General features: G+C 46.6%; 1 protein-coding gene across 2 annotated transcripts in view; it reads right to left on the bottom strand.

Moving 5' to 3' along the window:
• VSIG10 (V-set and immunoglobulin domain containing 10) overlaps window positions 1-22260 on the bottom strand; it is a 35367-nt gene that overhangs the window by 4842 nt on the left and 8265 nt on the right. For both annotated transcript variants that reach the window (XM_058281431.2, XM_058281432.2), the window contains 5 exons: window positions 15170-15472; window positions 12212-12472; window positions 5941-6234; window positions 2713-2823; window positions 2364-2379 (listed from right to left, as the gene is read on the bottom strand). In XM_058281431.2, the coding sequence (XP_058137414.1) occupies window positions 2364-2379; window positions 2713-2823; window positions 5941-6234; window positions 12212-12472; window positions 15170-15472 (985 nt within the window). The remainder of the gene's footprint in view (window positions 1-2363; window positions 2380-2712; window positions 2824-5940; window positions 6235-12211; window positions 12473-15169; window positions 15473-22260) is intronic.

Raw genomic sequence — 22260 nt, forward strand, 5'->3', positions numbered from 1 at the left:
GCAGCAAGATGACGCAACAAAGAGACACAGATTCCCAGTGCCCCTAACAAGAATACAAGCAGGCACAAAAGAACACACAACGAATGGACACAGAGAGCAGACAAGGGGAGGAGGGGAGAAATAAATAAAAAATAAATCTTTAAAAAAAAATGTAACATGGAACTGTACATCATAGTGAAATCTCATGTAAACATGAATATGGGTGATACTACATATGTAAGACTTTTAAAAAAATATAATAGAAGGAAAAAGAATAACAGCTACATACAGCAGGGGAAGCATAGAGAGATTGAGAGGTGATGAGTTTTGTTTCTTTGTTTTCTGTTTATTATTATTGGAATAATGAAAGTGCTCTAGGAATGAATGATGAATGCACAACTATGTGATTACACCAAATACCACTGACTGTACACTTTGGATGGATTTATGCTCTATTAATAGGTATCAATGATATTAATTTGTTTAAAAAAATCAGGAATGTGGTATTATACCATCTCTAGTTATTTGTACTGCAAACAATTATAACACAATGACAATGTTATTGTGTTATAATTCACATATAATAAAATTTACCATTTTAAAATTTAAAAGAGAGATGCTACCACAGGTTACTACAGAGGCTCGTATCTCATCCTGGATTTGTTTATTAATTACTCCTCCAAAAGCACCTCCCCTGCTTGTAAGGCAGGTGTCCTCACTGTCCCAGGCACCTACCATTTCATCCTTCCTCCTGCCCCCGCACATAAACTAGTGCTATGCTCCCGTCTTGAAATGCTCTTACTTCTGTTCGACTTACTGAAATTTCTCCTCATCATCGTTGAAAGCAAGAGAAAAGTCCTCTCCCTCCTCTGAAACCCTGAACTAAAATCACATTTACAGTCTGTGCTCAGCAGTTCAGCAGTTAACTGGTCCCCAGTTTCTCACTAGTTTTGCCTACACAGCTAGACTATATGTTTCTTAAGGAAGGAAGAATCTGTGCCACAAGCCAGTCACAGTCCTAGGAATGTGACATTCTCATGTAATTTTCACAGCCCTCTTATGAAACAGATAAGGAGACGAAGGCTCAAAAAGGGTTAGGAACTTTCCATGGAGCACAGGGCTGAGAAATGGCAGAACTGCTACTTGAACCCAAGTTTACCCACTCCAGTGCATTTTCCCACTATACCATGCTGCTGCCTCCCTATAAGAAATAAGCCTGGGACTCGCCGGGAGAATGGCCCTCGAATACAGGGAAGTAAAGGTAATGTTTACTCCATCATATGAATGGGTAAGGAGAAAACTATTTTCCCATAGGATCACAGAAAAGAGTTATTTGTTCCTATCGAGAATCTCTTAGAGAAGTGAAACACGTAAGTCTCATTTAGTTACTTAGTAGAGGGGGTTGAATAATGGTCCCCAAAAGATAGGTCCACTCAGATCCTGTGACTATAAATTTACTTGGAAAAAGGGGTTTTGTAGGCATAATAAAAGATGTTGAGATGGCATCATCCTGGGGAGGAGGGCCCTAAAACCACTGGGAAGTATCCTTAGAAAAAGAGAAGACACAGATAGGAGAAGGCCACACAGAGACTGAGGCAGAGATGGGAGCAACGCAGCTACAGACCAAGGGATGCCAAGAATTGCCAGCCACTACCAGGAGCTAGGAGAGAGGCATGGAATGGATTCTCCTTCAGAGCCTCCAGCAGGAGCCAACCCTGCTCACACCTTGATTTCACACTTCTGGCCTCCAGCACTGTGTGAGAATAAATGTCTATGGTTCTCAGTCACCCAGTTTGCAGTAATTTATTACGACAGCCTTAGGAAACTAAGACACCTTGGGAGGGCCTTCTGTGCATGCTCAGACTAATCTTCCAGAACACATATGACATGACTTGTTCTCCCTTTTAGCTCTTTTTCAGGAAAAAAAACCACAAGTAAATACATAAATGAATGGACTCAATGTATACATCTTCTCTTCATGCCCCAAGGAAGGACCAGAGATGTGGTCAGGACCACGGCGATTTAATAGCTCAGAGAGATTGAAAAATTAGGATGAAGTTCAGCATTGTAGAAAGAACAAAGACTCCAGAATCAATTAGATCTAGGTTTGAATGCAACTGCTACCAGTTCCTTCTTGGTCAGCTTGTAGAAACCACTTCACTGAGCCTTCATCTCCTCCATCTGGAAAATGTAGCTGCCCCCAGCACCCTGAAGGGTTTGTGAAAGGTTTATACTAAGGCCTAATGAAGCCCCTATTACAGTGCCTGGCGCATGGTGGGGCCTCAATGGTAGTTGTTACTATTGTTTTTATGAAATGAAACAATACAGCAGTGAAGACAGGTAATGGAATATGGGTTTTTGATTTGAGTCTAGGGAACACTCACCTGAAAGTGTTTCCTACTGAAAGGAGAAAGGAAAAAAAAAATTAATATCCAGTAACATCCACCTCAACCTCCCAGAAGTTTTTAATCAGTCTAACTCTTACTAAAGAACAAGCAAATAAGAAAAATGACCCAACACAAGAGATGGCAGGGGTGTTCAGGGGTGGTACTTAGGTGCTTCATTATTGCACAACTTGACCCAAATAGAGAACCCTATAAAATGAGACTTCAGATGGGAGCATTAAGGGGGCTTCGTCCCCCACCCCTTTGCCCTTTCAAGAAGCCTGAAAGAGAAGCCTATGCTATAGGCTGCGATGTACAATACCCACATCGACCACATCAAAAGCCTTACCTTTCCAGCAGAACACAGGGCTGTAATACAACATAAGCCCTAAAATAATGGCCAGGCCCAGCAGGAGGAGGCTCACAATGGTTCCCACGATTCCCCCGATGTTTAAAGGTTCTGTAAAGACAAATCACACAGTTGACTCTTTCTTTACTTGATATTTAGGAAGCTCAGGAGAGTGACACCTCCCCTCACTGCCCTGGGTCATCCTCTTATCCGTGTCTCATGACCTTGGGCAAGGTGTAGGACCTCTCTGTAAAATGAGATAAACATCTTGTCTCCCTGTCTCATAGAGTTTGTGGAGATAAAATAAAGCATCCTATGCAAAAGAACACATTTCAGGAAAGTTAAAGTCTCTTATGTATCTACTTTTTATAAGGCCATGGTAATTAAGAATATGAGGTATTAGTGCCACAATAAACAGAGTGACCAATGGATCACAAGAGGGAATCCACGCAGATCCATGCATATAAGGAAACTTGATCCCTACTTCACACCATTCACAAAAATTGATTCCAGATAGATTAAAGATTTATATGTGAAGGGAAAAATCTAAAAAACTTTTAGAAGAAATATGAGGGCGGCGGACTTGGCCCAGTGGTTAGGGCGTCCGCCTAACACCTGGGAGGTCTGCGGTTCAAACCCCGGGCCTCCTTGACCCGTGTGCAGCTGGCCCATGCGCAGTGCTGATGCGTGCAAGGAGTGCCCTGCCACACAGGGGTGTCCCCGCGTAGAGGAGCCCCATGTGCAAGGAGTGCGCCCCGTAAGGAGAACCGCCCAGTGCGAAAGAGTGCAGCCTGCCCAGGAATGGTGCCGCCCACACGGAGAGCTGACACAACAAGATGACGCAACAAAAGAAACACAGATTCCCATGCCGCTGACAACAACAGAAGCAGACAAAGAAGACACAGCAAATAGACACAGAGAACAGACAACCGGGGTGGGGAGGGGAGAAGGGGAGAGAAATAAGTAAGTAAATAAATCTTTAAAAAAAAAAAAGAAATATGAGAATATCTTTGTGACCTTGGGCTAGGGAAGGATTTCTTAAGACAAAAAAATTGCTAATGATTTAAAAATAAATAAATTTTTTTTTAAAAAACCTGCTGATGATATAAGAAAAGATTCATAAAATAACTACATTAAAGTAAGAACATCTGTTAATCAGAAGAGACCATAAAGAAAGCAAAAAAGACAAAGGCTGAAGAAATATTTGTAACATGTAAAGCTAACAAATAATTAGCTTGCAGAATTTATAAAGAATGTCTACATATCTATTAAAAAAAAGCAAAAACCCAAGAGAAAAATGTTAAAAGACACAAACATGTATGTCATAAAAAAGAAACATAAACAGTAAAGAAACAAGAAAAAAAGGCTCAGTTTTCTTAGTAATTAGGCACATTCAAATTAGGGCCACAGGGAGATTCCATTATATGCCTACTAGATGGGCAAAAATGATGAAGTCTGCTGGTAAAAATGTGGATTAACCCAGAATTCTCATATCCTGCTAGTAAGAGTAGAAATTGGTCCAACTACTTTGGAAAATAATGGTGCTATCATAAAAAGATAAAAATGCACATACCCATTATTAGCCAATCATTTTTACCCCTTGGACATATCCCAGAGAACATCTGCATAGGAGCCTGCTGTACATGTACGACAGAAACTGGATTAAAAGAGGTCCATAGCAAGTAATGAAAATGTTCTAGAATTGACTGAGGTGATGACAGCACAACCGTGATGAAGTTTGAGAGCCACTGAGTGTTCACTTCGGATGATTGCTCAAGGTATGGGACAGTGACCCCCACGGTGGGTGATGGACTGTGGTTAAAGCACAAATACGAGAACCTTCTCTTATGAACTATAACTAACATACAATACTGATACATGATGTTAGTAATAGGGAAAAATATAACAAATGTAAAGTACGGATTAAATACAGCTAATGGTAATATTTCAGTCATGTTCTTTCATCATTTGTAACAAGTGTTCCCTAACAAGGCAAGCTGGTGGTGGTGGTGGGAAGTATGGGAATACTGTTATATGCATGATTGTTTTGTAAACTTATAACTTCTCTAATATAAAAGATGATAGCACTACCCCCAAAAATGTTTTAATAAATATTAATTTTAAAAAAGAAAGTAGTTAAAAGGGGAAATTTGTGTTGAATATATATTACCAAACTAAAAAAAAATTTTAGGGGAATGGATGTAATTCAAGTGATTGAGCGCCTGCTTCCCATATATGAGGTCCCAGGTTTGATCCCCAGTACCTCCTAAAAACAAAAACAAACGATAGGTGAGTGGATGTGGTTCAAGCGAATGGGCTCCAATCTACCATGAGGTCCCAGGTTCAGGTCCCAGGTTCAGTTCCCAGGGCCTCCTGGTAAAGGAGAGCAAGCCCACACATAGAGCTGATGCAACAAGATGATGCAACAAGAAAGAGACGCAGAGGAAAGACAATGAGACACAACAAACCAGGGAGCTGAGGTGGTTCAAGTGATTGAGTGCCTCTCTCCCATGTCAGAAGGGCCCAGGATCAGTTCCCAGTGCCTCCTGAAGAGAAGTCAAGACGAGAAGACAAGCAGACACAGAATAATGTGCAGCAAATGGACACAGACAGCAGACAGCGAGAGCAAGTGGCAAGAGCGGGGGGGAGGGTAAATAAATAAAACTTAAAAACAAAACAAGAAGCAAATGAAAAAAAAACAACTCCCCTTTGGGGAATGGATGTAGGCTCAATGGTTGAAAACCTGCTTCCCATATATGAGGTCCTAGGTTCATTTTCTGAAGTTTTCCTGACGTTCATGTTTAAATGGGCATCCCGTTTTTTTTTGTTTTTTTTCCCCTAAATCTGACCCCTGCTGCATACAGGTTAGTACGTCAGCAATGTTGCTGTATATCTTAAGTGGGATGGTAGTTTCTTGGCTGTCCATTTCACTATCATGCTTCATAACTTACATACATTATGTATAAATACATACATACATATGTATATATATATATCTTCTTTGGTATACAATAGATAAAAAGTCCTTTGATTCCTCTGCAAATGTTAAGAGATTCGGGATTGGATGACAATTTTTCTGAGCTACCTCATCGAGCCACAGGCAAGCATTTATGCCCTCAGCCAGGTAGCAGAGCCCCCCATGCAGGGAAGCACCAGGCTTTGAGAGGCTGGTGCCAGGCCCTCTAAAGCTCTAAACGCACCTCTTTGGGGGCCACTTCCATCACTCACCTTTCACACTCAGCCAGATGTCCACCTCCCTCAGCCCAACAGCATTCTCAGCCCGACAGACATAGTAGCCCTCGTCCAGGTCCTGGGAGCAGTTGCGGATGGTGAGGGTGGAGGTCTGGCCGTGCTGAGCGATGAGGTAGTGGCCACCAGGCTGGATGACCACCTCGGGCAGGGTAAGGTCCCTCAGCCACAGGATCCTGGCCGGTGGGTAAGCTCCTGACACTTGGCAGGTTAGCGTCACGTTGCCCCCCACAAAGCAAGTCTTCATAGGCTCAGAGAGAAGAGTGGGAGTCCCTGGAGATCAGAAGGCAAAGAAAGATACCTGTATACCGATGTTCATCGCAGCCTTCTGCACAATCACCAAAAGGTGGAAACAACAGATGGAGGGATGAACAAAATGTAGTGTATCCACACGGTGGAAGAGTATTCAGTTGTAAAAAGGAATAAAGTTCTAATACCATGCTACGTCACGGATGAACCTTGATGACATATTGTTGAGTGAAATAAGCCAGATGCAAAAGCACAAGTATTGTATGTCTAGTTTATACGAAATACCTACAATATGCAAGTTCATAGAGGACAGAAGTTAGTGAGAGGTTGAGCGGGAGAAGGGAATGAGAAATTATTGCTTCATGAGTACAGAATTCCTGTTCGGGGTCGTGAAAGACTTTGTGTAATAGATGGTGGTGATGGTGACACAATATTGTGAATGTAATTAATTCCACTGATTTCTTGAAAGTTAAAATGGGAAATTCTGAGTTTATATGTTAGCAAAATAAAAAAATGATAACCAATAAATTAAAAGAAAGATAAATCAAGAAGATTCAAGCTGTGGCCCATGATCTTCAGGAATATGGTTCCTTTCCTAATGAAGCAATTCCAAGTATTTCTGCCCTGCAGCTGGCTCTATGTATTAATGGAAGCTAACAATTATTGGGCATTTACTATGGCTTCCTACTGCTGCTATAACAAACTGACACAAACTCAGTGGCTTAATACAACAAAAATGTATTATTTTACAGTTCTGGAGGTCAGAAACCTAATAAGAGCATTGGCTAAAATCAAGGTGTCAGCACGACCGCTTCCTCCTGGAGGGGCAGGAGGAGAATCCGTTTCCTTTCCTTCCCTTCATCAGCTCCTGGGGCCACCTGCACGCCTCGGCTCGTGGCCCTTCCTCAGTCACTCCAACCTCTTGCTTCTCTCCTCCCATCTCCTGCTACCGACTTTGACCTTCTTGCCTCCATCTTCTAGAGGCCCTTGTGATTCCACGGAGCACACCTAGATAACCCAGGCGACGCTCATCTCAAGAGCCTGAACTCAATCACATCAGCAGTCTCTTTTGCCGGGGGAGGTAACGTACTCACGTGCTCTGGGGATTAAGACACAGGTGTCTTTGGGAGGCCATCATTCTGTCTACCACAGCTGTCCTCACAAACTCAGAACACGGAGCCCCTGTGGATGCAGGGTCTACGCAGACCCCGCAAGGCACAAGGGGGAGCTTAAGAGCTACAATAACACTCCATTTGTTTTCTGTGCAAAAGAAATCTTTTTTGTTTTTCCAGAATGAACACATTCCTGGGAAGGGTAGCAACGTCCTCTTGGGGGATTCATTCAGTCCGTATTTCAGCAGCAGAGGGACAGACAATGTGCACGGGTTCCTGCCCCTAAGAGTGAAACTACACGCTGCCCCTCAGAGGTTGTTCCAAGAGAGAATCCACAGTTCCATGGCTGGCGTCCTGGGGAAAGAGAAGGAAAGGGAGTGGGACTACACGGAGCCTCTCTCCAGCTCAGGTCAACAAGAGTCCTCCCACACTCAGGTTTGCCTGGGAAACTCCCGAGTGAGAACCCTTTCTTGGGTCAACTGTCAGGTTCCTTCTATGCTGCTAAATGGCACCTTCCCCTCTCTGGTTTACATGGATTTTCTTTGGGGTCACAAAGCCAGAAGCAGTGGTTAAGTCTCATGAGTATTTATATTTTGGGGTTCCCAAACCAAAGCTTCATGTATGGACCCTTTCTCCTTTATTAAAAGCAAAACAAGCAAGCCCTGGTATCCCTGCCACCCCCATGCCCCAAACAAAGGTCATGCTCCCAAGTACTTTTGTCGTACAAAGCATTCACCCCATAACAAATGAGCCCAGTCAGCCAGTGTGGCCACCTATAATTCAGGGTTTAGCTTAAGAGGATTCTGTGTGCAAGGCTGGGCCCAGAGGTTGGGGTGGGGGTGATGAGGCCCCCAGAGAGCTGCAAAAGATGGACAACACAGCAGGGCCTTCCTATACCGGGCTGGCTAAGCTGCAGCCGATCATGAGGTGAGTTGTTTCTTCAGTTTAGGGGCCTAGAAGTCAATTTAAAGAGCAATTTGGGCAGTAGGACACTTCTCTCCCAAAATATCCCCTTTAGTCATCTTGGGAGTAACACTGTTCTGCAACCCTTTCAGTGATTTACTATCCTCCCAGGTGAAAGGAGCCAGAAATCCCCAAGGGCCTTTTTTTTTTTTTAAATTTCTCTCCCCTTCTCCGCCTCCACCCCCCAGTTGTCTGCTCCCTGTGTCCATTCACTGTGTTCTTCTGTGCCCACTTGTAGTCTTGTCAGCAGCACCCAGAATCTGTGTTTCTTTTTGTTGCGTCATCTTGTTGTGTCAGCTCTCCATGTGTGTGGTGCCATTCCTGGGCAGGCTGCACTTTTATTGCGCTGGGTGGCTCTCCTTACAGGGCACACTCCTTGCACGTGGGGCTCCCCTAAGCGGGGCACACCTCTGTGTGGCAGGGCACTCCTTGCGTGCATCAGCACTGCGCATGGGCCAGCTCATCACATGGGTCAAGGAGGCCCTGGGTTTGAACCTTGGACCTCCCATGTGGTAGACGGATGCCCTATCCATTGGGCCAAATCCGCTTCCCCCCCAAGGGTTTTGCTACTGAAAGTGTGGTCCATGGACCAGCAGCATCAGAATCTCCTGGGAGCAGGTTAGAAATGCACAGTCTAAGGCCCCATCCCCCTCCTAGAGAGTCACAATCTACATTTTAACCGGACCCCCCCGGGATGACTTGTATGCACCTCAGAGCTTAAGAAGCACTGGTCTAGAGGGCACGGATGGGACAATGAAGAGTGGGTACTGTCCAAGTTGAAACAGTTCCAGGCTTTTGTGCCTGCTTCCCATGTTCAGGGAGCTAAAGGAAAATATGGACGAAGTACTAAAGGAAATCAGGAAAATGACAGATGAACACAAACAATATCAATAGAGATTTGGAAATTATGAAAAGGAACAGAACAGGGCTAGAGACCAGAGTAACAGAAATTTAAAATTCCCTAGAGGGAAACAACAGCAGATTGGAGCTGGCAGAAGAAAAAATCAGTGAACCTGAAGATAAGGCAATTGAAATCACCCAGTCTGAGGAGCAGACAGAAAAAAGGAACAGAGCCTAAGGAACCTATGGGACATCATCAGGCGCACCAATATACACGTTGTGGGAGTCCCAGAAGGAGGAGAAAGTGAGAAAAGAGCAGAGACTATTCAAAGAAATAAAGGCTGAAAACTTCTCAAATGTAACAACAGACATGAATATACACAACCAAGACACCCAGCGAATTCCACACAGGATGAACCCAAATAGACTCCCAACACACCATGTTATAATCAGATTGTTGAAGGTCAAAGATAAAGAGCATTCTGAAAGCAAAAAGAGAAAAGCAATATGTCACATTCAAGAAAGCCTCAGTAAGTGCCAATTTCTCAACAGAAATCATGGAGGCAGGAAAGCAGTGCGAAGACATATTTAAAGGGCTGAAAGCAAAAAACTGCCAATCAAGAATTCTGTATCTGGCAAAACTATCTTTCAAAAATTGAGGGAGGGATTAAGACATTCCCAAATAAACAAATACTGAGGGACTGTGTCACCACTAGACTGGCCCTACAAGAAATGTTAAGGGAGTTCTGTAGGCTTAAAGAGAAGGACACTAGACAACTGGCTGAAGCCACATGAAGAAATAAAGATCTCTGGTAAAAATGATAGGGGTAAATATAAAATACTCTTGTATTTTTTATTTGTAACTCCATTTTCTACTTCCTACAGGATCGAAATGGCTAAAGTATAAAATGTAATGATGAATCAATGGTTTGGGACCCGTAATATATAATCATGTAATTTGTGATAAGAACCACATTAAGGTGGGGAACAGAGGAGTGAAGGAACATAGTGCATGTGTGTTACTGAAGTTAAGTTCATACAAAGCAAACACGATTTTTATAGATTTAGGGCCATAGTTTGCTTACCCCTATTCTAAAGCAGAGAGCAAGCATTGGTTCCCTCTCATGGCCAAGGCCTTGTGTAGTACCTGACACAGAGAGGGCACTCTGGCCTTTTTCTGAATGAGTCAGTGGGAAGGGGAAACTGTTTGAATGTCACCCCTCTGGGAAAACATGTGCCTGGCATAACAGGGTTCGCCTCTCAGCACACAGGTCTCCACAGATGCACCTCCAAGCATTTATCCTTATATCCCATGAGTGAAATCCTCACCATGGCTAACAGAGCCCGACTCACTCTGGCCCCTGCGTAACCATCCAGCCTCATCTATTCATCATGCATCAGACTCAAGCCACACTGGCCTTCTCTCAGGTTCCTCAAACAGGCCAAGCTTACTTCTACCTAAGGGCCTTTGCACTTGCTGTTCCCTCTGCCAGGAATACTCAGCCCCCAGCTCTCCACCTGGCCAACTTCTCATCCTTCACGTCTCAGTTCGAAAATACTACCACCTCAAGGAGACCTCCCTGCCACCCTAGGAAAAGCGGCTCCCTTTCTATAATGCACGCCCTTTTACACACACCATTTTATTTTCCCTCTTTAATTATTGCCAAAATCTGAAACTACCGTATTTGTTTTGGTACTTTTCTGTCTTCTTCTCACCTGTACCCCACCCAGAAGAATTTAAGCTCTGGGAAAGAGGACTGGCGGTTGTCTTAAAAATACCTCCAGAAATACTTTGAGACTCCTCCCTTCAAAAAGTGGAACCTGATCCTTTCCCCTTGCCTTGAGACTTTGCAACACAATTCGAGTGAATAAAATACGGCAGAAGTGATGCCAAGGGACTCCTGAGGCTAGGTCATAGAAAGGAGAGTTTCTGCCTGGCTCCCTCCCATCCTCCCTCCCAGGTCACTCAGTCATGGGGAAGCTGGCTGCCAAGTCGGCCCTGCCCAAGCAGCCCTGTGGAGAGGAACCGACTTGTCAGCTACATGAATGAGCACCTTGGAGCTGATCCTTCAGATGCTTTCAGCACCCCGAACTTTTGGAGTCTTCCACCTGAGGCCACAGACATTGTGGAGCAAAAACAAACCATTACCACTGAACCTTCTCTGAATCCATGACTCCCCCAAAATTATGACATACATGACCCACCAAAATTATGACATATTATTGTTTTAAGCCAGTGAGTTTGGGGTTGATTCATTACATGACCATAGATAACTAATACATGAACCTTTTCTTTCCCTCTGCTCCATTCCCAGCACCCAGAAACTGTCTAGTATGTAGCAGCTGCTCAATTCGTAGTTGTCATGTAGGAAAGCTTGAACTAGACCCAAGAAGTATGGTTAGGCATCTTTGAAATTTGAAAGGAAGGAAACTGTGGCAGTTTATTATTATTGATGAATTCCAAAAAGAAATATTGGATTATGCTTGTAATCTGATCTGTACCTAGGCATGACTGAGTTATGATTGGGGTGTTGAGTCCCTATCCCTTGGTGGGTGGGGACTTACAGATAAAAGGCATGACAAAGAACAGAGTTGAGGGTTTCTAATGTTGGAGTTTTGATGTTCGAGTTTCATGCTGAAGAGTCAAGCTGGAGCCCCAGGAAGTAAGCTGAGAGAGGAAAGAGAGGCCAGCCCCAGGAAGGAAGGAAACTTGAACCCAGAGAAAAGCAAGCCCCAGGAACGTAGGAACCCAGGAAGCCTGAAGCCTCACAGACATCGGCAGACATCTTGCTCCAACACGTGAAAATAGACTTTGCTGAGGGAAGTGATTTACGCTTTATAGCCTGGTATCTATAAGCTCCTACCCCAAATAAATACCCTTTATAAAAACCAACCAATTTCTGATATTTTGCATCTGCACCCCTTTGGCTGACTAATACAGAAACATAAAAGAAAGGAAGAAAGGGAAGGAATTCTGTTCACTCTGACACCCTGGCATTTCTCTCCTAGACCTTCTTTCAGATTATTTCCCAGAAGTAAAGGAGGCAGGTGAACCCCAACCCCAGGACAAGGCAGGCCAGACTCACTGATCTGTACCACGCAGCTGGCTCCCAACTCCGGCCCCACTATGTGGTGCCCAGCACACTTGAACTTCTTGCCGTCTGACAGTTGCGACTGGTTCAGCATTTCTATCCCCAGGTTTGATTTCCCCACGATCACACCTCCTGGCTCTTCTGTCCACAGGAGGTTGGGGTCTGGGTATCCCCCATCCCAGCGACAGGTGAGCTGCAGCATGGACAGTCCTGGTGCCGCCTCTGCCCAGCACTGGGGGGCTGAGGGAGGGGGAGCTGCAAAACAGCAGAGGAGAATGTGGACTTACAAACAGCGGAGGAGAGTGTGGACTTACAAACAGCGGAGGAGAGTGTGGGCTTACGAACAGCAGAGGAGAGCATGGGCTTACTCTCAGGCTCTAAGATTAGCCACAGGCCAGCTCTAAGTCTCACAGAACCAGGGTATCAGAGAGACATCAACCCTAGTGGGTGGACCCCGAAATAGCTCCAAGCACCAATCAGTACTAACATGGCAGGCGTAGGTTTAGTTTTTTAAGAAACTGCCAACCTTTTTTTCAAAGTGGTGGCACCAGCTTACATTCCCATCAGCCACATGGGAGTTTCGATTCCTTCACACCCTCCCCAGCACCTGGAAAGGTCAGTTTTTTTGCACAGATTAGTAATTGTCCTGTAACTTTATTTTTTTCTTTTCTTTTCAGAAGGAGTCTTGCTCCTCTTTTCTAAGGCTGATCTCTCTCTTGCTCTTACACGCACACACACACACATGCCCACACCTGCAAACTGCCAAACTAATACTCCCCATTTCCCCCTGCTTTTCCCACAATCACCCCCTCTCTGGATATTCAGCTGTCCTTTTCTTTAAGATGCACTGGGACTGCACCTCTCTGAGAAAAATAAAAGACTTCTGGCGTGTGTTGCTTCTCTCTTCTTATGCTCCTCTTTTCCCGCTCTTAAAAGCATCACTGCAGCATTCATCATTAGTCATCAGGGAAATGCAAATTAAAGCCACAACCATTAGAGTGGCTAAAACACAAAAGCCTGACCATGTCAAGTGTTGGCAAGGATGTGGAAGAACTAGAACTCATAGGCTGCTGGTGGGAACACAGAATGGTGCAACCACTTTGGAAAACAGTTTGGCAGTTTATTCTTATAAAGCTAAACATACACCAACCATAGGACCCAGCAACTGCATGCCTGGTGAAATTAAAAGTGTGCGTTCACACAAAAACCTGCACACTAATATATATAGGATTTCAAGGATATTTTGAGGATATAGAAATCCTTGAAAACTAGAAATCACCCACATGTCCTTCAACTGGTACATGAATAAACAAGCTGTGGAATAGCATTCAGCAAGAAAAAAAGAACTATTGATTCAATAACATCAGTGATTCTCAAATACATTACCTAAATGAAAATAGCCTACGAAAGACTATTTTCTGTATGTTTCCATTTGCATGACATTCTGGGGGAGGGTAAGGATTTTAAAGGGCATTCAGAAATGCATGCTCCTGGGCCCTGTCTCAGAGATTGATTCAGCAGATCTGGAGTGGAGCCCAGAACTCTGCATTTTTAACCAACACCTTAGGTTAGGGGACCAAGGCAGGTAGTCCAGAGGGCCACAGGTAGCCCTCCAGAAGCCCCAGAATTTTGAGAGGAGGACCATGGAAATATGGGGGGGGGATTTAATAAAATGGCTAGTCTTTTTGCCCTATAAGAATAAGAGTACAAATGGAATAAGAGCCTAAAAGATACTCAATCGTAACAAAAGTCCAGGTTTTCATGAATTATGACAACATAATTGTTGTAACCACCTCCGGGCTGGTTAACTCTGAGGACCTCTGCCTTACTGTCTTTGCATTTCTCACCAACCACATGAGGCGATTTAAATTTAAATTTTTAAATTAAATTAAACTATAACTTCAGTTCCTCAGTCATACTGCCTATATTTCAAGTGCTCAGTAACCACAAGTGGCTAGTGGCTGCTGCAGTACACAATGCAGAATAGAACATCTCATCATCACAGAAAGTTCTATTGGACAGTTCTGGTCCCTAGAAATGAACGGTGCTTGCCTCTGGCAAGGGTTTTTTGGGGGACTGGGAGTTACAGGTGGGAGGGAGGCTTATTTACCACTCCACATCGTATACTCTTCCACACTTTTTGATTTTTTTTTTTACTATGTGCAAGTGTTACTTAAAAAATAAAATGAAAATTTAATAGGTCGCAAATCTGTAAACTCAATATAACCGATACATATGATAACTATACATATAAAGTAACAAATTACGTATGCATATGTATATTTATCATGTATTTTACACATTTTATGTAAGGCACATAAATAAAAATAAATTTGGATTTTACATGGATGGGTGGCTATGTGGCAGCTACAGAAAACATTACTGGAGCTATACCAAAATGATGATTTGATTTCAAGTGATTATTTTCTCCTTCATACTCATCTGTATTTTCTCCAGCATGCAAAAATGACTTTAGATACCATAAACGTCATTTAAAATAGAGAACATAGATGAATTAAGTAATGTGTCATTATCCTACTGACTCATTTCTTGCTCTGATGCTCCCTTCCATCAGCACAGACTGGGAGTGCACTGCATTTCTACAGTGGTTTTCCCCCAAGATACCTGTATCTAGGCGTGTCTGGCAGTTATTCTCCCACCCCTAAATCGGAGGGCTGGTATCTGAGACAGCTGCACGGATTCAGGGCACGCCTGGTGAGCAAGGATGTCCGTGTGAACCTTCCTCCGTGGCTTGCAGGTGGCTCACAGGGACTTTCCTGTACCCTAGCCAGCGGCAAGCTTCCAGAGAGGTTACTCCCCTCCTCTGCGGGCCGAGGGAGCCACACGAGCACGTGCAGACCCGGCGCTGGCCTGCCCTGACGGGCCAAGGGGGCGCGAGCAGGCAGGTCACAGGGGCTAAGGTGCAAAGCGGGGCAGGCGCTGCTTACGCACAGTAGACCAGGAGCTCGGCGGTCGCCTCTCGACGTCTCCCGCTCAGCTTGTTCGTGGCCAGGCAGGTATAGTTGCCTTGGAGGTTGCGGGACATCGGTAACAGCGTGAAGCAGCTGACCCTCAGGTTTTCTCCAAAGGGCTCGGTTCTGGAATCTGGCGCCCGGAACCACCACTGGACCGTGGGCGGAGGCCGGGAGGTGCTGCTGCAGTTAAAGCTGACCGGGGAGCCCTTGGCTACGTAGAGGGTGCCGTTGGGGAGCGAGTGGGCGGCCGAGATGTTGACCTCCACCTGGAAGGGGCCGCCTGGGGCGACGGGGGGCGGGGGGCAAGGGCAAGGAGTTAATGACGGAAGAGTTGGTCTGAGGACTCACACGGTGCACGCCCGTGTTCACAGCCAGAAGGTGGCCGCAGCCCAAGGTCCGTCAACCGAGGAAGGGCTCAACAACATGGATATAAACATGCGACCCAGTACCACCCAGCCATTGAAAGGAGTGAAGTTCTGAGACATGAGACAACGTGGACAAACACGGAACATGATGCTGAGTCAAAGAAGCCAGGCGCAAAAGGACAACTATTGTATGATCCCACTTAATGAAATATCTAGTATAGGTAAATTCATAGAGATGGAGAGCAGGTGATAGGCTATCAGAGGCTGGAGAGAGGGTGGGTGGGGTGGTAAGCAGCTGCAGCTTAATGGGTATAGAGCTTGTCTGGGGTGATAAAGTTTTGGAACTAGATAGTGGTGATGATTGCACGACACTGCCACTGAATTTGACACTTTAAAATGGCAAATTTTATGTTACATATATGTTAGGACAGTAATATTTTTTTCTAATTAATTTTAGCTCCTTACTAGCTCTAATGACAAATAATGATCAGGAGTGCCCTGTAAAGATGACAATGGTATCCACTGAAGACCTATTTATAGAAGCAAGTTGCTACTTTTTAAAAACAAGGAGTGGAAAGGACATCTGTGCAGAAAGGAGTTACCCCGCAGGCCTGAGGCTGCTCTCCTTGGAAAGGCCTGCTCAAGGCGGGCCCTTGGCTGGTATCCAGGACCTCGGATTTTGGGAGGGCTCCACCGTTCCCAGCACTGGTAAGAGTGGGCCCAAACTGTGCACACAAGGTGGTTTATGCTGGACACCTGCTTCCTGCTGGGAGATGGAATTTTGGTACATCCATGCAAGGCAGCCGGTGCCTACGTGAGAAGCCCTCCGTGGAAACCCCGGGCACTGAGACACGAACGAGCTCCCTGACATTTCACCCATGCCCTTGTGACTTGCTGACGGAGGGCTCAAGGGAGTCCTGTGTGACTCCACTGGCCCTGGCCTCGGGGAGGCTTGTGCCTGGTTTCCTCTGGGCTTGGCCCAATGTAGCTTTTCCTTTTGCTGACATTTGTTGTGTATCCTTTCACCATGTCACCTTCTGGGTCAGTCCTCCTGGTGAAGCACAGGACTCAGGGATGGTCTCCGGGACCCCCCAACACAGTATCAGACTGAAAGACAAGGAATATCGGTTCCAGACCCAACTTTGGATTTCACTTATTAGTTCTGTGACCTTGGGCAAGTTACTTAACCTCTCTGAGCCTCGATCTCCTCATCTGTAAAATGGAAGTGATGACAGTACCCAATCCATGGGGCTGTTGTGAAGATTAAATGAATTAATACAGTGGAGCACCCAGAACAGTGCCAGGCATGGTGGAAGCACTTGAGAAATGCTAGTTCTCCTCTTGGTTCCCCTTACATTTCGGAACTTCTCTCTTGTCCCCAGAAATGCCCTCCCACTGCTGGTTTCCTGCACCTACGGAAGACACCACATCCCCTTTGATGGAAAGAATGTAGCTAACACCTGTTGATACTTGAGGACGTGAGTCTATCACCTCCCCCAGCGACTTCCTCTTTTAAAAAGAAGGATCCGGGAAGGGCAATGTTGGCCCAGGGGTTCTTAACCTTTGTTGTTCCATGGACCTCTTTGCCAGTCAGGTGAAAACCACGGACCCCTTCCTAAGTCCACACGATACTGTGTATTATTTAATGAATGCATCCCACCCACACCAACACGTCCCCACAAGAATGTTTTTCTGAATTTCAATTCAAGCCCAAGGACCCCTTGTTAAGAACCCCGGCTTCAGCCCAAAGGCATGAACCCATGACTGTACAATCTCGAGCAGAAACAGTGGAAGAAATTACCTGGGGGAAGAAAGGGTTTTCCCAGAGCCCCTCGAATCAAAGCATCTATTTCACCTACATCTGAGGCCACTTAAACCATAGAAACTGGGGGTTTCTGTCAGGTTGGGGCTGGCTTTAGCAGGGATCTGCTGGAATCATACCACTTCTCAGACAGGGAGGGAGACAAAAGGAGGTCTGGGGGAAAAATATACTGTGGCTTGGCATGTGCTCAAATGTCCCATCCACGGAGGCTGGCTAGCCGGTCAGGTATGTGGCGCGGCAGGTCCTGGGGCGTGCCCACAGGCGGCAGGCGGCCAGGTAGGCACAGGGTACCGCGGCGGCACTGGCAGCCAACGCTCCTGCCAGCAAAGGCAGCACGTTCACCTGGGCCAGGCTAGGGCTCTGCTGCAAAATCTTGGTCTGGAACACCGCAGGGGCCTGGCGTGGACGGTAAAAACCAGCGGGAGGGACTCAGGTCAGCACAATTCTCACCAAGAAAGGGGGCTGACAAAAGGGAGTGGACGAAAAGCAAGCAGGTAGAAGTTGGCGGGCAGGGCGGAATCAAATGAGAAAAAAAAAATCAAATGAGAGACGCTCCTGATTTGTCAAGTGTCCCAAGGTCACCTACCAAAAAGCCTTGGGTTCCGTCTGCTGCCCGTTATTAAAGCGCACACAGTCCTCCTGACTTCCTGGGGTCGGTGCCCTACTCCGATTTACGACAAAGGAGGATGTATGGTTTCCTTCCCCTCCGCCTGTTCCACTCCCTAGATATTCCTAAACGGAAACCACAAGCTCTTCTGTGCTTGCAGGATGTTGGTAGCAATCTCTCTGAGAGACAGACTGAGAGGGGAGGAAACAAAAATAAAACAACTAAATAAAAATAAAGGGGGTTACAAAGTTCAGCAACTTATGGAGGGCTTGGTCGCTGTTGGTTTCAATTCTCAACTTTTTCTGATGTGGATGCCTTAGCCCAACGGCGACGCGCTCGTACCCTGAAGTCAGACGGACGGGGAGCAAGTCCTCTTGCCACCTACAGTTGGGACAGCCTTGTCCCTGGCTCCGATTCCCACTCCCTGTCCGTCCCCTAAAACGAGAAGTCTAGTAGTAACTCACATTGCCGGTTGCTGGAGGATCCAACGAGATCATAGAAGCAGAGCATGTAAGCTCCGTGTCTGACACGTGGTCAGGTTTGGCACACGTCTGACATTACCAGCAGAATATTTACAGATTGATTCTAGAACAGGTGTCAGCAAACTGGCTCACCATCTGTTTCCAGGCAGCCTGTGAGTTAAGAATAATTTCTACAGATGAACATTTGCAGTCCATGTGATGGTAGGGAAGAGCAACTTTGAACCCAAATTAAGCAAAATGTTATTCACCCCCCCCCCCCAAAAAAAGAGGAATTCCACTCTTCACATTAGTAGACTAATATTACAAAAATTGCATTCAATTATTATTTTGAATTTCATCAATGAAAACATATGGAGATTCTTTTTCTCTCGTTACACAAGTACCTATGTAATAGTCCCAATTTTGCCTCTTGGTCCTTAAAGCTTAAGGTATTTACTGCCTGGTCCTTTAGAGGAAAAGTCTGCCAACCCCTGTCCTAAACGCTCTCACTGTCCCTGCCTTCTTGCAGTCTGCTGTCATTCTCGAGGCCAACACTCACTGCTCTCCTTCCCCACCATGGCTCTTTCCTAGGACTTCAGGCTGGCCAGGTAAGGGTCTCAAAGGCTTAATTACATCTTGGGACCCACAAAATGGGAGAAGCCCACCTCCACATCTGGGTTCCACACCAAGAGGAAAAGTTATCACCAGGCAGTTACTCTTTTTTTTTTTTTTAAGATTTATTTTTATTTATTTCCCTCCCCTGCCCCCACCCCAGTTGTCTGTTCTCTGTGTCCACTTCTATTCTTGTCAGTGGCACCAGGAATCTGTGTCTCTTTCTGTTGTGTCATCTTGCTGCACGCGTGCAGCGCCACTCCTGGGCAGGCTGCACTTTCTTTCGCACTGGGCAGCTCTTGTTATGGGACGCACTCCTTGCACGTGGGGATCCCCTACGTGGGGGACACCCCTGCGTGGCACGGCACTCCTTGCACGCACCAGCTCTGCATGTGGGCCAGCTCATCACGTGGGTCAGGAGGCCCGGGGTTTGAACTGTGGACCTCTCATGTGGTAGACGGACGCCCTAACCATTGAGCCAAGTCCGCTTCCCAAGCACTTACTCTTCACAGTAGCATTTTTACTTGAAAAATGACCAAAGAAAGTATGGCACAGTTTCTGCCAATCAGTGGACATCCCATAGTTCCACAGTGAAACAGGATTCTCAGGAAAAAGATGGGCACTGTTTTGATGCCACTTTGAGAGGCTGAACATAGCGGCAGTGACGATGGCCCTGGTGCCTCCCCATCTCTGCAGGGACCACCGGTCCCATCCAGAAAGCCAACACCCAGCGGTCTCAGCCTCTTCAAAGCACCCCTCCCTGCTTCAGACGAGCTTGGCAAGGCTGAAAGGAATCAATCCCTGGGCAAGCCTCACCCCAACTTCGCCAGAGGCCAGAGGTCTTGAGTGTGCCGGCATTCCTTTCCAGGGGACCTTATGTAGTGATAAGGCCAAGTGTCACCCCGCCAACAGAGACAGAGGCTCTTCCAGTGAGTACAAACAGGATGGGCCCAATTAGTCAGGGAACACGCAACTGTCCCCAGACTCCCTTTCCTGGAAGCCAGGGCTACACAGGAGCACCCCCGGCCACCAAGGCCCATCAGAATCCCATGGGGCTCTTGCAAGTTGGTGCAAACCAGCCTCCTCATTGCCCACGTGCCATCAGCTCCCGCGCTCCCTAAACCCTTGCGTGGCCAGAGAAAAACAGACAGAGAGAGTCCAATACCACGTCCCACAAAATCTGAGCAGGGTCTTTCAGGGGCTCATCAGCCCACTCCCAAATGCCTGAGAGATGGTATCTTGAAAGAAGCACAGTCTCCTGGAATGTGTTAAGATCTTTAGGAGGCAGGAGAGGATGAGTAAACCAGTGGCGTAAATAGCTCAGCAACCCCGTTCTGCCCTGAGCTAGGGGATTTCTGTACTCCCCGGAGCAGCAGGCCTGGTCCCGACTGCAAAATTCCTCAACCGCACCATTAAATGAACAAGTCACGGGACAGACTCTTCCGTCGAGAGATGATTGAGGGACTCGCAAAGCGATGCCCACGCCAGGCAGGCAAAATCACTCCAGACCCACAGGAAACCTGACTTTCTAGAAGACCCAGGCACCGAATACCCACTCGGTCGAAAAGCAGGATCCAGATGGAAGGGAGGGGGCCGCCTCCCAGTCCCCAGAAAGCCAGCTTTGTGTTTCCGCACACACTGTCTCGTTCACACACGCATTCAAAGTCACTTAAAGATAACGACTTATCACATCTTGGAATTTTTTCCCCTAGTTTTCCAAGGCCACATTAGAACATTTTCAAACTTTTATCCTTAAGAGAAAGAGGAAACGTGACCATGTTATCAACCAAGTGACTGAAAAGACGGGAAAGGCAAAGTTCTGGCACACAAAGTCCCTGACTCACAAGCAAGCCCTGTTCAAAAGACCCAGATGTAAATAACTGCTGGGAACTCATGGAAATCCCGTCCCCGGCTCCACCAGCTGACACCGTGAACGTGACCCAAGTGCACACGACGCGTGCTGGGATCAGTACAGAAAGCATCGTGTCATTATCCCACCAATGTGCACGGCAAACCTGGCACCGGGCGCCACCATCACCCCACTCACAGATGGCAAGTCTAAGGTTTGCAGGAGACCCAGGCCTTCCCCAAGGTCACAGCCCAGGCAGCTGATGTCAGCCTGTACGCTCCCAGCCACCCGGCAATCCCACCACTCTCCCCAAAACAGCAGTCAGCTCTTCTAGGGGAAAACAAGGGCCAGGCTGCAATCTGAGATGCCAACCCCTCCCCACCGCCCACTGTCTGCTCTTTTCCCCCGAGGAGCCCTCCTCTGCCCCCAGCTCCAAGCATTTCTCCTGCATGGGAACCCAGAGGGCGCATGTCCTGTTTTCACAAATGAATCCCACACCAGTCAAGGACCCTCGATACGGCCGGATGGAAAGTCGTCCTGGGAAAGTCCCCACCACCGCAATGCACACGTGCACAGGGCGTCCCCTCGGGAAACCAAAGTGCCACCGGAGTGCAGCGAGAGTTTTGAACGTTCAGGCTCACTTTCAGCATAACAACGTCTTGCGTTTATCTCACTACCGAGCAATAGTGAAAACTATTCCTTCCTCCGATAAACTTAGCCAATGATTAATAAGTCAGGGTCAGAGGAAGGCATCGTAAACTGGAGAGTGGTGATTAAAAAAAAAACACAACACCCAAAGCTGCCATTCCACCCCGCTCCTCTGTGGTGACCGTGGAAGCTATTTCTCATCGAGACTGACATAAAGGGACTATTAATCACTGTCCAGCAGCTGGGGTGACGGAGACCCTGCTAGGACTTGCCCTGCGCTCACAGGGGCAGCCACACAGAGCTGGGCCAGGGTGGAGGACCTTTTTGGAAATACCCGTATTCACGCCTGTCCATTCAGCAACTTCGCTGAGGCACCCCCAGACGCAGAAACGCTGGGCTCATGAGTCCCAAAAGCCTTGAGGGTTGGTGGAAACCTTAGACACCACCCAGAAATCGAGACGTGTCCCCGAGGTCTCTCTTTCCTTCACCCCCACATCCAGGCCACCAGCGAGTCCTGCTGATCCACCACCAAAATAGTTTTTGAGTCTGTGCACGGCTTTCCCCAAGGCCACTGCTACCACCCCGCTCCTGGCCACCCACGCCTCTCGCCTCTGACTGCTGCTCTGCTTTTATGTTATCAGCGCCACCCTGCAGATCACACCCACACAACCTCCCCGTGGACTCAGACGATGCCGTACTCCTGC

Source organism: Dasypus novemcinctus, chromosome 19 (genome assembly GCF_030445035.2).
Source record: "Dasypus novemcinctus isolate mDasNov1 chromosome 19, mDasNov1.1.hap2, whole genome shotgun sequence".
NCBI lineage: Eukaryota > Metazoa > Chordata > Mammalia > Cingulata > Dasypodidae > Dasypus > Dasypus novemcinctus.